Below are 15,496 nucleotides of genomic sequence, written 5' to 3'. Positions count from 1 at the left end.
TAACAATGAACGCAGTTTTGTAATGCGTAATGCTTTCTCCAGTATGCTATGTATGTGCTATAACATATGTATAATACGTATCACCCTCATCTGACTACCTGACCAATCTCTCCTCCTTCCTCTATTTCTAATTCTGATTTTTGTAATGTTGCACAAAATATAATGCTGTCAGTCTGGGACCATCTGGAATTCATATTTTGTTACTCAAAATTCTACCTATTAGCAAGTTTGTTTCTCTTTTTAAATCATACTGATTATAAAGCAGCCAGGATTCTACCAAGCATGAATGTCCACCTACCTTTTTCTCTTGCTTCATTTGCATTTTATTTGATGTGAGAAAAGAAGCACACTTATCTTCCCAAATACCCCATAACAAGCAGTCACTTGTGTAGGATTAGCCTACTTTCCTGAGACCTGCTGAAGTCTTGCTCTCTCTGTCAAGAGCTACAACAGTCAAAGCAATGTCATCAACATCAGAGGAATATATGTAGCTTTGGGTGATGGATTACAGCTTCTCAAGACTGTTATGCAGAAAAACAGGGAAACTGTTTCAGGTGAATTAAAACAAACGTTCAAATATTTAGAACAAATGTTACTGATGGAGTTTTGTTTGCTTTTTCTAGTAAGAAAAATCTTAAGACTTCATCTAAATTATCAGATAGTGAGATAGAGATTTCTCAGCCTGGGCAGAATAATGTGAGGGTTACTCACAGAGTAAAGATATGTGAAGGTGATTAACTACCCAGTGTATACCTTTTGACTAGGGGCAGATACAGCAAGCAATTTTCTTCAACTGATAAATCGGCTAAGAGCAAAAATCTCAGATGATGGTACCCTTACTACTGCTCATTTAGGATTTTTAAACTCCTGCTCTTATTCAGAGTTCTCACTCTCACATCTCCTGGCTGTAATAAGAGCAACCCATCCAATTCTTCCTTATCCAGGCACTGCACTTCTATTTCCTCCTGACAGTATCTCTAGACTGATGTCAGCAACCGGACAGCCTACAGAAAGATACATTTTGTCTTCTTTCACTGCTGGAGGACTGTATTCTTAACACAAAAAAGTTTTCCAAAAGAGAAAACTAACTCCTAGCTCTTGTCTCAGGATCATCAAAGCTCATGCAGTTAAGCAGGTTGACTCGGCAGCAAGTAACCTAACTCTGTTCTTCAATCCAGACTAACACCTCCCTTTAGACAAGCAGGATCACATATCATGCTACTGCAAACAGCCTTTGGACTTGTGCGACAATGAGTATCAGTTGGAAAGCTAAAAGAGTCAAAAATAGATTAATTTTTAAAAAACTTTTTATAGTGCCAACACCCCCTGCAATGCAAAAGGAGTGGTTCAGGTGAATCAGAGGGAAATGTGGTCAGGAGACAACAATGTTTGACTTTAAACTTGCTTCGTATTCCTATAGAGGATTCTGGTCATTGCAATTGCTAGGATTTTACTCAGTCATAGTGATTTGGAAGAATTAAGTGGAAGAATTAGATATGCTATCCATAAATGAAGGCCTGAATTCTGGAGCCCTCCTTTGTAGCAATGGGTGAATTCCACAGCTGTGGGATCATGGAATTCAAGGGGCCCAATTATACAAGGCAAGAATCAGTTCTGGTAGATGATTAAAAGCTAAAATGTAGCTGAGGAGTCTAAGAACCACAAAAGCTAGTTCTTGCCTGTCAACTCCAATAGAACAAACATTATTTCTGTGCTGAAATCTTGAAAGAAGGTTCAAACCAACCACAACATAATGAGAGAAGAAAAAAAGAGAAGGGGCTTCATGCCTCATCAGGATTTTGTTTTGCTGCAGGGGAACTCTGCAAGTCCCTCACTGCTGCTTTTTTGGGCTCCTCACTGATAAGACTCTGTGGATACTTATTTATTAAAATGTTAGAGCCTTGAAGATAAAACCTGGATTATCACAGTCTTCTCTCCAAGGATGTAATAGACAGAAAAACAAGGAGTACCTCTATAAGTCTGAGTTCAATAACAGCGGCAGGCACAGTGCCACACAACCTCCACCAAACACAATTCTTTACAGAAATCTTCTGTGGAAGAGCCATACAGAGACCCTTTTCTTGCTTCAGCAAAAATCTCTGTGGCAACACAATTCTTAAGCTTGCCCATATGCTCAGTGGGTGCTGTTGGTCCTTCCAGCTGAACTTGTGCCCACAAAGGTCTGGATCAGCCTCCTAGCTCTGCAACACATCACTTCTAAGACCTCGGGCATGTTATTGAAAGTCTATAACCCAGCAATGCATCATATGCTGTAGCTGACCTGCAGAGGAAACAAGCTTCTGCATCTCATCCGTAAGACAAACATACAAAATGATAGCATACACATCTTTTTTATATATATTTTGAACTCTCCAGATAAGGTGGTATGAATTACTGTACGCACAGTGGCTGCATCTTGCAAAACCAGAGCATTAGCTTGCAGCTGCTTAATACACACCAAAAAAAACAACAGAAAAAAACCCAACACCAACATCTCCAACATCAGCAGCTACTTCTATGCCACATAAGAAATGGTGATTTCAGTCAGTTACAATCAATAAATTTAAATGTACAATTTTTAAGTTATGTGCTATGAATCAAAACTTTCTGTTAAGCAGTTGTTAAATATCATGTGCTGGAGAAATGAAAATTAACCTCAGCTCACACTTATAACAGCTACATACGTAGCTGTACATTTATGTCCCCATAAATAAAGGGCTTGAATAAAGAAAATTCTTTTCTTTAAGAAAGGAAAAAAAGACTGGCTTCACACTCACAAAAAACCCAAAACAAAAGAAAACAAAAAAGACCTCCAAACAAGAGCAGCCCCTGACAAATATGAATTACTTAACCCATTTTTCAACTCAGTAACAACCTCTTATCATCAAGATTCTGTTTAGAGTAAAAATTCAACTTCTACACAAATTTTCAGTTGCTGACTATCTGAAGAAAATATTTTTTCAGTCCTGAAATTATACATGCATATTCAAACACATATTAGAAGCTGCTTGCCCCCTCCTACCAAATTATTTTCCAGTAATAACCACACAAATACAAGAGAAAAACATGTAGAACAACCTTTTCCATGCCATAGTTTAACAAGTTTTAACTAGAGACTCAAACAGGAATTAATATCATATCTCCAAGACTAAACAGGAACTGCTGTTACTTCTTGCATGTAGTTTCATGTGCATTGACCCCAGTTTTATGTATGAAAATGTTTATGACCCTCAAACACACACAATAAGAAAGGACAAATTAGTGCTATTAAAAGCTGTGCATTTGCAGTCATTTCCGAGATCTCTTACCCTGCTAAATGAAATGATGCCACAAAAATGAGTTCTAAACATTCCTTTGCATGCAGGTTTGTGTGATCCTGCAACTGTGAGTTAGGAATGGTTTGAAAGGATTAGATTCTACAAGTGGTCTGCTTCAACAATTACAAATTTTGATAGCATCACTCAAGTGAGAAAACCTTATCATTCTTCCAAACAACCTCGTTTTTCTTTTCATGGAACAGTGTCTACATTTGTAGAGAGTATGAAATTACCCGGTAATTTTATTAAGTGAGCAGCCTCCGTAATTAGCAGTTACAAACATCTGGCTGCATTTCAGAGCTTAAAAAAAGCTTGGGTTGCCCACCACTTCACCAGAATTGAATGCTTACATATTCTGCTAGTAAATAAAAATACACACCACTTAGGCCAAAATTATATGCCAGAGACACGCTTATGGGAGACAAACTTTTGCACAGTACAAATGAAAGAAGTGGTAATTGCAGCCCAGCAAGTTTTGCCAAATTTATTTCAAAGCCTCTTTTAAATATATGTTGCTTCATTATAATAAAGAGTGTAATAAAGGTAACTTACAGGAGGTCCAGTCTCCCCCTTTAAACCTCTGCTACTTCCTATTTCAAACATTTTGCCTTGATCTTCATAGTTGTAGTTATCAACATCAATATAATAAGTGTTTTCTGTGCGATAAGTGTTATTAGCATCAAATGGACCTTCTTCCTCCAAACCAAGCTGATTATCCAGGGAGAGGTCAGCAGTCAAACTGTACAGAGTTGTGTTGAAGATTTGCTGCTTTTTGGTTGATTCATCTAAATGCTGTTTTTCTTTGTTCACTCCCTTGTTTTTCATTTTATTCTGTTTTAAAGGGAAGATCAGAGAAAGCTCACTTTGTCTGTCTGCATCTTCTGTGGTAGTATGTGAATTATTTGGATATGAAGCCTTGTTTTTTTCAGTGCTGCCTCTTTCTTTACTTGGGTCCTGCTGGTGAAGGAGCAGACTGACCTCCTCCTGGAGTTCTGCTTCTGGCCACACTTCTAGCAGCAGGGGTTGAGACTCTGCAAATTCCGATGTTGAGACATTTATTGACTCAAGGTACTCCAGTATGGAGTGAATCCTAGCAATGTTGGTAACAGGATCATTTGATGCTTCCTTCCTTCTGTAAGATACATCTTCCCACTGTTTTTTCTCACCAATCTTTTTCTTCAAAGAAACATCTAGCACACCTGATGCATATGGTGTTCCTAGCAGAGATCGATACGTTTCGGCCTGGCGACACTGCTGTTTCACGTATTTACAATAGTTTGCAGAGGCTTCTGCAGAGGGAATGATATCTAGCTGGCATATAACTCCTTCAAAGCTGACAGAGTGAGAGTTCATCCTTCCCAGGGTAAATAAACCATCCAAACCAAATGCCTCCACTTCATAAAGCATTTCCCTGCTATAATACTTCTGCCCACATTCAGCAAATATTGAGACAGTCTTATCTCTAATTTCAATGGCAAACCAATGCCACTGTTCATTATGAACACTATAATCGAAGTATGCAGGCTGCTTCCCTCCAGTGTGCACCGCTACCTTTCTCGGTAGTAACTGGACACCAAACTGCAGTCTAGTTTTGTTCCTAATACTGAAAAGAAAAGCATTATTTACAGTGTAAGAGTACAACCCAACCAATACGGTGAAGTGATGCCCTAGACTTGCTGGTATAACTTGAGCAACGGGGGCCTCAACACGAGCGTCAGCAGTCAGCACAACTCCGGACACAACCAGGTGAACTCCCCGGGGCAAGGGTGGCACTGCTGAGGGCACTGGTGTCACTGACGGCTGCTGGACATTGCTCACAAGGCCGAGCCGATGAAGAACATCTACTGCTGTAAAAAGAAATGAAGGTACACTGTTCATTTCACTTACGAGCTCAAATTCAGATCCGAGTAAGCAAGTGTGAGGCACAACATATGTATCAGTCTTTCACATAAATCCAACAAATTTCATTAAAGCTGAAAAAAATATTTAATAATTAAAAAAAAAAGAAGCACGTGTAATGCCCATTGGAGGTTAATTCATTCATAGAACTGAAAAGTCCCCATTTGCTGTCAAACTTTTTACAAGAGTTAATGAACATACTGTGTTCATTTTGCAATTCCTGCCTACCTACCTTTTAAAGAAAGAAAGAAAAAAGAAAAAAAAAAGAAAAAAAACCCACAAAATGCATGTTTTCCCTCTTTATCTGAAAAATATTAACATTTGAGAAAGGGTTGTTTTGTTCCCATGAAGGGACAAGCTATTTACTAACACAGTAAGCAGTGCTCAGGCGCATCGTGCAAGATCCTTTCTCGCTGATTCTCAGAGCAGAACTGGACGGCAGCCAGCAGGCCAGACTAACATCAACACTGGCCCTGATCTAAGCACCAGGTAGGACCAGACAAGCTCGACATCCTTTCCAACCTAAACTTCTCAATTTTTTTTGTGCAAGGGAAAGCTGAACATCACACAGTTTTCATAGGCACTATTGCACAGAAGCACTTTTTTCTGTAACAGCTGGCTGGATCTGAACTGTAGCAAACTGCCTATATTAAAAATGACTAATATTATTTAATATTAATGACTAACATTATTTAATATTATTTAACCATAATAGTGATGTAATAAGCCTAACAGAACAGGCTGCACTTCTTACAGCATTTAGCCAAGGGTATTACTTTTTAATTTTTATTTTTTTACAGGTTTTTTTTTTCAACCACGCAACTAAGTGTTCTTTTTAAGCAAATAAAACTACTAAATGACATAACAAAAATGGGAGTAACAAAGAGAGGCTAAAGATTCATTGCTATTTTAAGAGACAAGAGCAACAAACGGATGTTCACTATTTTAGTGGAAAAAAGGTTTTCTTTCCCAGTCTTCCTTTTCTCTGTTTACTGAATGTATTCACAGCACACTTTAAGAACACACAGATGTTGGCTTAGTTTCAGTAGTAAATTATGAAGAGAGTCTGAGACTTCCTTGAGAGTAGTTTATAAGTTGGAACCAAAAGCATCAACCTGAACGCACTGTGCATCTTGAAAATTAATTACACACCTTGTAGTGTTTTTAGCCATGTTAGAGATCTGCAGGAGTGCCAAGATTGGCCTGGCAGCCAGCCCAGCCAGAACTGTGGGGAAAGCATGTCTTTGCAGAAAGTCACACGTACGCCAATTTCCCAAGATGTTCTGCCTCAGAGCAATTAACTTACTAGGAGTATTTTAATCTGTCAAACTGATAAGAGAGGTCAGGTTATAGTAGAAGCATTCTACTTTGCAGCTCTGCTAATGAACACCCGGACTTTCCCAGGACCCTGGTCCTACATGGCTGGGTGTACTTACGGAGGAGAAAGCTGTGCATGCATAGTCTTCTGGGCAATACAGAAATCTCATGGGGCAAGCAATGCACCAATGGCTTCAGAGACAGCTCCAGCACTTCTGTGCACGTGCTGAGCCAACTGATACACTACACCAGGGAAGCCATTCCAGCTTAACTTTGTACTTTGATTGTCACAATTTTAATCTCAAGTATCAGGCAGATATTTGTAAATATTTATTATTAAATAGTTACACTTAAAAATAACAGTGTCAAGTGATCTTTGCTCAAAGTATTGCAACTGAAGAACAAAACAAGTCTACCATACTGACACAGAACAACCAATTTTAAAGTGATGTTATGGAGCACTCTTCCTAAATCTCAAATGACAGATTTTGGCAGTTCTAATTTGTAAACACCGCATTGTTTAAAAAATTATTTTAAAAAAGGAAAAGCACTCTTGAGTGTGAAGAGATATAAAACACTTTCTTCACATCCTGCAAACTATGTCAGGTCTCAAGAAGACTCAACATGGAGAAACGCTGTGTGAAAAATAACAGCAAAAGATTAAGTACCAGCTAATTATTTCTTGCTGACTTACTGCCTATTAACCCACCATCAAGCCAAAAGGCTGTTCCAAACTTTTTTGGCCAGTCATTTCATTTCTGGTCCAAATTTTTTTTTTTTTTTTTTTTAAGAAGAAGGTTTCAGAAGCTCTTGGCAGTACACAGGGTTTTGGGAGCAGGCAACCCTCTTAGCTCTTTCTCCCAGCATGACAACCACAACTTTCTTTACCTATCAGTAGCCAGTTTTCTTTGTTTATCCATGTCTGTGCAACATCTGTCTTCACTTACTGTTCACCCAATCCATTAGTCCCCCAAACTATAACAGCTCCTCTTCTTTCAAAGAGTAGCTGTTTGGGTATTTTGGTCTCAATTGCCTTCTTTTCATCTTCTAGGATTACTTGTAAAATTCACAGCATAATTGGATTGTGAAGAGAGGGAAAACTTAATAAAAGTTAAGACTTGGACAAACAAATATATACATATATATAATATATAATGTATATTATATGATATATATAATATTATATAATATATAACATATATATAATATATAATATGTGTAATATATATAAGAAAACAATCCCAGAAAGAATGGTGAGGTGATGGTAGTGTTCTGTGTCACTCTTCTGTTCAGTGTCTGCTGTTCATTTTCCATACTCCCCCACTCTCATTGTCTGAGGGCAGAATATTTGGGGGCACTCTCTGCACTTCAGCAAACATACATGATTTGTTTTCCCTTTACTGATATGAGTACAGAAAAGTAAAGATCACTCATATGTTAGCTTCACCAGAACTCATGATAATTACTCAGCAGGTTGCCCATTTCCTGGGTGATGGTGCATTTGCAGTTGGGTAAGTTACAACACAAGGTTGCAACCTATACTTTCCTGGATAGCAGGGCTGGGCAACTGGCACAGCAAAGCTAGCCAGAAACAAACATTCTGTGTATCCTCAAGCCAAACTGAAAGAAATATTCCTAAAAGCCAATGCTGTGTATTTACATATATTTCAGTGAACACAATTTATAGCACCCTACCGCAATGCATTGAGCGTAGCTTGTCAAGTAAAGCACACACTAGCTGCCTGAACAGCTCAGGAAAGAAAGAACATTAGTTACTCTTGCTAGAGTCTTCGTATTTGACAGAATGCTCCTTTCGAAATGCAAAGTACCAAGAAAGTTTTGATACCAGCTTAAATGTTAACATAGTTATAAATGAGCAATCCACCCTGTTTGTAGACAAACCCTAAAGCACTGTGAATGGAGTGCTACCTCAGTGCATACTGTATAGACTGAAGGATATTCTTGAGCCTTTCTGACTTCTTTCCTTCCTTCCCCAAGAACTTGTTTTTCTTGAGATTACTATTATTATTATTGAGAATATGGCTTCATTTACTTTTGCTTTCTTCTCTAACAATTATGAGTTCTATGATTCAACTACAAGCTTTCCTAAGAGAGATCCCTGGCATGTGCACTTATTCAGCTGCTTTTCAGGAGTCACAGTTTTCCATCTCCTGAAACTGGCGAGATTCAGGGGCACAGGTGAGCAACACACAGAAACAAACGTGGTTCCACACCTCTCCACAGTGACTGCTTATTTCTTCTGCCAGTGCCAACTTCTCTTCTTAAACCCTCCACAACTCTAACAACCACTTTAAAAATGACACAGTAACAACAACTGCACAGATTATCTCCACAACCAACAGTACCAGATGTGCTTTATGGTGACAGTTCTTTCAAAATTATCTTCCTTAATGCTAACTACTGCCTGCTATAGCAAATCCCCTTAGGCTTCCCAAACCTACCCAGACCCTGAAGAGACCAGTTTCATCCCACCACCTTGCCCCATCTCCACCTGTAAGAAAGCAAGCCCTGTAGATTTGGAGGACCCCAAAACCGGTGACCCAGCTGGCTCTGAGGCTTTCACAGCTGTCTCCTGATGTGCTATTGGAAAAGTAGTTCCACAGGCTGTAGAATATGAGAATCAAAATAAATTACTTCTTCACAAAGGGAAAAAAGATGGGTGGAGAGATGAAGACAACTCCAGTTATCACAGCAGACCTGTGCCTGGCTTCACCTGCTCCATTGGGAAAATATGAACTGCCTCCCTAACTCAACATCTCCCCATCCCGCAGGCCCAGAGTGGGGAGACCATACACATCTGCAGGTGCTGCCCTTGTCAGGTGAGCTTTTTCTTCCCTTAGCCTACCCTCCCCATGCAAAACTTCGCTCAGCAATTAGACAAACTGGGAAACTCCCATCGTCACAAAAGCACATCCCCACCTAGCTGAATGGGAAAAGTGAGCAAACAGCAGGCAAACCGTGAGCAGCTAATGGAAGGAAGAGAAAATGCACTCAATCTCACCATCACAAAACAACAACAACAACAAAAACAACTTTGCCAAGCACAGGAATAACAAGAAGGAAAACATTACATGAAGATTACCATTGACCGTATCAGCCAAGGACAAGCTATTTCTTGCTTCATCTGCACAATGAAGGAATATGGAAGAGAACTGATACTGCCACTCTCCTGGCTACTAAAGAGTAAATGGTATGTTAGCTTCCACCACTTTGGGATGCTAATATTCCCCCAATGGTCTCATAATAAACATCTGGTTCAGCTGTAACAGTTGGCAGATTAAAAAAGACAAAACACAATACAACCTTATTTCCTTTCTAACATCTGCATCTGAATACAAAACCAAAAGAATACACAATTTCACTTTCTTTCTTTAATGATGCCAGCCTAGACTAAGCCTTTATTATATGCACTGGTTTGCTTGTTTGTCCTCAGAAGTGCAAAGGTAACTCAGTCATAGCTTGCCACCCCCAATGACACCCACTTGCACTGAAGACACAATCAAAGCCTTTTCTCCTTACAAGACTTCTCTTTTATGAAGAGTCTGCTTAAATATGTAAGTAATTTCACGGACTGAAAATCTGAGTAATTTTTGAAAGGTCATCTTTTCCACACTGGTTACTTTAAACTTTTGCTCTTGTTATATTGTAGCTGATATTTAAGTCACCATAAGGAACTGAACTAGTAACAACAGCCATTTACGCTTTCCATGTGGTAACAAAATAACATCCTTTTGTAAGAAAGTATTCTCACCTTGTTTGGGTGCTTTCGCAGCACCCACAGCTGTACATATTGAGATACAAAGAAGAAGGATCTTCCTAAAAAGGGAAGAAAGAAAAGAGCGTGTGAGAAAACACACAGTTTCAGGACTCCAAAGAATTAGAAACTTCTTTCAACACCCAAAGTAATGGCAGGATACCACTGACTTCAGCAAGTCCTGCTCCGAAGCCTTCCAGCCGTCATGTCATACAGCTTTCCACCAAAGCTGAGAAGGCGTTTTACAGAGAGAAGTATGCCCTCATGTATAGTACATGTATTTTGCAATGGCTTTTATTAATAAAGTAACTGCATCTGTTTTATATTTTCTCACATCAGCCTTCAAGTACAAGAGCTGCTGTGTAGTAGATTTCTTCCGGGAGGGGAAAAAAAAGAAAGGTACTGCAAAGGAACTAAAAAACAAACGACAAGTTAATGCCCATGAGAAACCTTTGTGCCAGTGTACCTTCAGCCTTGTTGCCATACCACATCATTTACCATAAATGAAAACGTTGCACCACTTTTCTTCCTGTATGCTAATGTTTTTTTTTTTTTTTTTGTTTTTTTTTGTTTTTTTTTTTTTGTCATGCTACAGATCAGATATTTATTTTTACTTCGAAGAGAATAAGTAAAATCCCACCACACTGTGACTTGAAACTTTACACTCTAACAGAATATTAAAGGGAATCCCAGCGTCACCAATTGAAAAAAAAAAAAAAAAAAAAAAAAAACACAGAACAACCAAATAATCAAGAAAGTGCAGGAAGAAAGACCCACAAATTTGTACAGGAGCATAAGATACAAATGGTAAAGGCAGACAAGTTTCTTCCTTTACCCTCTAGGCCTTTACCTTCAACACAAAGGATAACATATACAAAAGGCAGATATTAGTAATGCTTCAATGACATTACATTATGCTATGGTTTACAAATATATACAATATAAAGAAGAATTAAGTGGAGATCTTAATATTTCTTCCAACTGTTTGCAATCACAACAAGGGCTCACGCTACATTTTTTTTCTTCAGCTTTGAACACCAGAATTCAAGCTCAGTGTACATTCACAAGAGAATACTCTATGATCTTTTAATCTAATTAGAAGCTCAGCGAAAGAAAGTCTTAAAGGTGGGCAAGTAGTCATGGTAGCAAGAAGTCCACACACTGCACTGCATCAGCCAAAATGAAAAAACTTTTTTTTTTCTTTTTCTTTTTTCCTATTTTCATGGACACAAAATGGATTCTCAATTAAGAATAAAACAAAACATTTTAAATAACTGAACTCCAAATTCAGGACACCTAGAGAACCCTATAGCTCAAACAGCAAAGACAATCCCTTAACACAACAGCAGACTCTTCCTCAAAATCACAGAGGGACAAGCTGTGTGTCAGACGTTTGCCTCTGTCACTTCCCAGAAAATGTTGTAGAAAGGCAAGAATTTCTGAAATGCTCCCAGGGATGTAAGTTACACAGATGTAACTGGATATAAAGAGGCATAAAGACAAATATCTGGCTTACACAGTGCTTTCCAGCTAATGTCGAGAACAGACGAGCAAGCAACTAAGAGAAAAAACAGGGATCAGAGACAACCATAGAGCTGGAGGTCCCCTAATACATGGGAAAAGTTTTTTTTCCTTCTACCTTTTCCCACAACAAGCAGAAACTTTTTGTAAATGACACCATGTGCAAACGTGAAGTGAAGCTGCACGATATAGCTCTTGTGGCCAAAGATGGAAAAGGAAAAAATAAAATTCTGTCTTCTAGAGATGATGTATTCATTCAAACACTCCCTTCTTGGTCAAGACCACTATTATTAACATGAAAATAAACAAAGCAGCCAGCTCCTGCACGCTATGCTCACATGGTTAGTGACACTAGGCCACCAGGCTGCTCACTGTATAACACATACATGGCTTGATCCATATCTGCTGCAACTACAAGAACGCATCAAGCAACATGCTTGGGGAGACTTGCCCAACTGGGGCACAATAACAGAAAAATTCAGAAATGACTGACTACATTGTTGGCTAGTTTTCCCCTTTTAACATCACACAATGAGCCTGAAGCTGTCCCAGAAGTCATTGGCAGTGTCCTGTCCTACAGTCCAGCAACCTCTTAAGCTTCCCCTAGCGTGGTATTCTCTCTTCTGGTTCAAATACATGCACAAGCTGATGACAACTACATAACTGTTTGGAGGTAGAAACTACCAAATGTAGTTGAGCTATTCTACCACTTAAAATTGAGCTTATCTTTCTGATAATTCTTAACATCTTGCTACCGCTTTCTTCTTCCTATGAGTGGAAGGTGACTGAGTTTTTATGGTAGTGTGTTATTTTTCCCCATTCAGGATGACATACTTCTTTGGAAGCTGATAAGCTTCAAAGCAAGTCTTGACAAACAAGGCAAAACTCCACCATTTGAAGACTATTCAGCAACATATAAAGCTTGTGTTTGGTCAGCACTTAGTGGTGTCATGTAACAACATTCTCTATTCACTGGCAGCTTTCTCAACCTCAGCTTAGAAGGAAGGAATACCACTGGCTGGCTGTGGAGAAGGCCAGAAAACCTGACCCCAGAGACACAGAAGATGCTAAACTTGAGTGCTGCATACAACTCTGCATCCGTCAGTAATGATGGTTGAAATACCAGCACCTTCCCCACATGCTGTGCTGCATTAGATATGTTCTGAGCACAAAAGCCCAGCTTGTATCCATCACAGAGGACATAAGAGCATCACGTACACATCTTCTAAAGCACAATGTCTTCTAAGGCACATTTCCTCACAGTGCTTGTTTCCATAGCACTGAGCTTCCAAATTATCTGAGCAAATGCAGCAAGCCTTCTCCTACCACTCCAACCAAGAGCCCTCTTGTAAATCTCATACAAGTGATTAAACATTAGGAAGAGACACTACACTGTAGTAAACCAAAACCTTCATTAATCTCTCCCTAGCCTGCTTGGGGCAGCCTATAGCTCAAGGCAGCATGATCACTTGCCTCTGGTGATGCTCAGTGTGAGGTGGAGCTCTCCCCCATCTCTGTATGAGCTCCTCACAGGTCTCAGCACAGGCAAAGCCATGCACTGCAACTTGAATATCCAGGAGCGTCTGGATACCCAGCTTCTTCACTTGTCAGGTCCTAGAGCAAGGGCAGGAGTAGCTCCTGACTGAGAAGCATTAGCATAATTGCTCCCTTTTCTTCTGTTGTGCTTGTTGTTATTGTTTGTTTTCTTGCTTTGTTTTTCTTCACCTCCCAGACTGAAGATACTGTATCTGCTTTTCACAGCACTCCTTCCAGCTGGGCAGCTCTAACCACATCACAATACCTCCCACACAGGCTTTCTCAGAGCTACTAACAAGCCTCTACATAAAGGAAAAGGGACAAATGGCAGAGCTCACGCTCACCGCAGCCCCTCTGGTCTCTCAAAACACTCAAGAGAAATGCACTCAGATAGAGCCGTAAAGAGGGAAAGGTGATAACGTGTCCTGCACCTAAGTCTCCAAAGCAGCTAAGAATCTGATTGTTCAAGATGTAAGAGGACAGACATGTCTCTGTTGCCATGAGGGGACCAGGCAGCAGGCCAGCCCTGCCTCTGGTTCAGAGAGGCCTGTGGCTGGCAAGGCTGAGGGGACATGTAGCCTGCACAGCCTCTGCTGACAGCTGCACACCCAAATGAGGGAGAAACCCCGAGAACCTTGCAGCAGGCTCACAGCATAAAGAAAGGAAGAGACACAAGAGAAAGTGAGAGGAATAGTGCATTGCTAGTTCCTCCTGAAGAGCAGTGGCCCGAGAGGAATCCCACAAAAGCATGGTTTAGAGGTGGGCCCTGCTGTCCTTTGGACAGCACATGGCACAAGGTGATAAACTGCACGTTCACAGCAGTCAAACTTGCTTGCATTTCTGAAAGAAAAAAAAAAAAAAAGAAAAAAAAAAAAAAAAGAAAGAAAGGAAAAAAACACAGAAAATTATTTTAGGGCTGATTATGATTACATCCCCATTCTTTTCTCTATCTTTTGTCTGAACAGGGAGCACTCAGTTTCTCCCTGAACCAAAGCAGGCGGCAGTCTGACCCAACAGCACTTCTTCAGAGGGGTGGTTTGGGTTGCAAGGGACAGACTGGTCTGAGACATGCTGAGGAAACCTGATCCCTGAGCAAATAGTCTGGTTTCTTAGCACAGGCAAGCAATCGGGGTGCTTTCTCTCGGGTGAATTAAGTAAACAAGATAAATACTGTCCACATAGCTTCAGAGTTATATTACATCCATGTAATTCTATCTCAGTGACACGCATTGCTCTCAGATAAATAGCATGTGTGATCCTTTTCCATAATTCACTTTGTATTTCTCCATCAGCAAAACATTCTGTGAACTTGCACCAACACAACTCCTGGAGGAGTCCCGCAGGATCTCAGACCCCGCAGCTCACAAGAAGCCTCCTGCAGGCACACGGAGCCACTCACCGCCGCTCAGAGGACCCAGACAGCACAGAATTCGCTGCATCGCTGTCCTTCAGCTTCCCACCGGGAGCTCTCTGCAAATGTCATTCTAGCTTCTGCCCAAATACAGCAAGAACTTTACAAAGACACACACCGGTAACCTGTGTAATGTCACTATAACCATCAGAAGTCCGTAATCACCTTCCTTAACCTTCTTTTAGGCAGACTGCAATGAAAAGAGCTATGCCATTTCGAGGATACACCAGAGAAGGCTAAGCCTACTGCAGAACGCACACGAACGCGGAGCTCACCTCACCTCACCCGGCGCTCACTGCGCTGAGAGCAGCCCCAGCTCCCAGACCGCCGTGCTTTCAGAAACAGGGTACTGCGTTCCGGCTGCGGCACGGGACCCCTGGCACCAGGACACGGCTCGCGGCGTGAAGCGGGAGAGCCCCGGCGGGCTCGGTGCTGGGAAATGGCACCCAGCAGCCAACCCCCGGCACACAGCGAGACCTGCCCAGTTAGAGTGGCTGCTCAGACACGAGGACCCCATCCTGGGCTGGCGTCCCCGCGGGGCCGTACCGCCCGCCTTCGCGTCTCCCCAACCCAGCTTACGTTGGTGCCGTGGGAGAGATGCGTCCTCGCCTTGTCCTCTCGGCTCCCAAATGCATTTGTATGCATTTGCCCGGGCAGCGGAGGTCCGAGGGAAAGCCGGAGCCGAACGCAGCGCCGCCGGAGCCTCAGGTACTGTCCATG

The 15,496-nt window shown here is 40.9% G+C and overlaps 1 protein-coding gene across 2 annotated transcripts in view; it reads right to left on the bottom strand.

The window, feature by feature from the left end:
• COL24A1 (collagen type XXIV alpha 1 chain) overlaps positions 1 to 15,496 on the bottom strand; it is a 147,868-nt gene that overhangs the window by 102,670 nt on the left and 29,702 nt on the right. The window contains exons 1-3 of one of the 2 annotated variants that reach the window (XM_042872985.1): positions 15,356 to 15,490; positions 10,306 to 10,370; positions 3,870 to 5,164 (exon numbers count right to left, since the gene is read on the bottom strand). In XM_042872985.1, coding sequence (XP_042728919.1) covers positions 3,870 to 5,164; positions 10,306 to 10,370; positions 15,356 to 15,411 — 1,416 coding nt within the window. In that variant the 5' untranslated portion in view covers positions 15,412 to 15,490. Of the gene's footprint in view, positions 1 to 3,869; positions 5,165 to 10,305; positions 10,371 to 15,355; positions 15,491 to 15,496 lie in introns of those variants that run through there. The other variant, XM_042872986.1, reaches the window with a different exon arrangement.

Source organism: Lagopus leucura, unplaced genomic scaffold (assembly GCF_019238085.1).
Source record: "Lagopus leucura isolate 7727_CA_CO unplaced genomic scaffold, USGS_WTPT01 Super-Scaffold_100009, whole genome shotgun sequence".
NCBI classification, from domain to species: Eukaryota; Metazoa; Chordata; class Aves; order Galliformes; family Phasianidae; genus Lagopus; species Lagopus leucura.
Note: the sequence above shows the minus strand (reverse complement) of the source record. Positions and strands in the feature narration are given on the sequence as shown.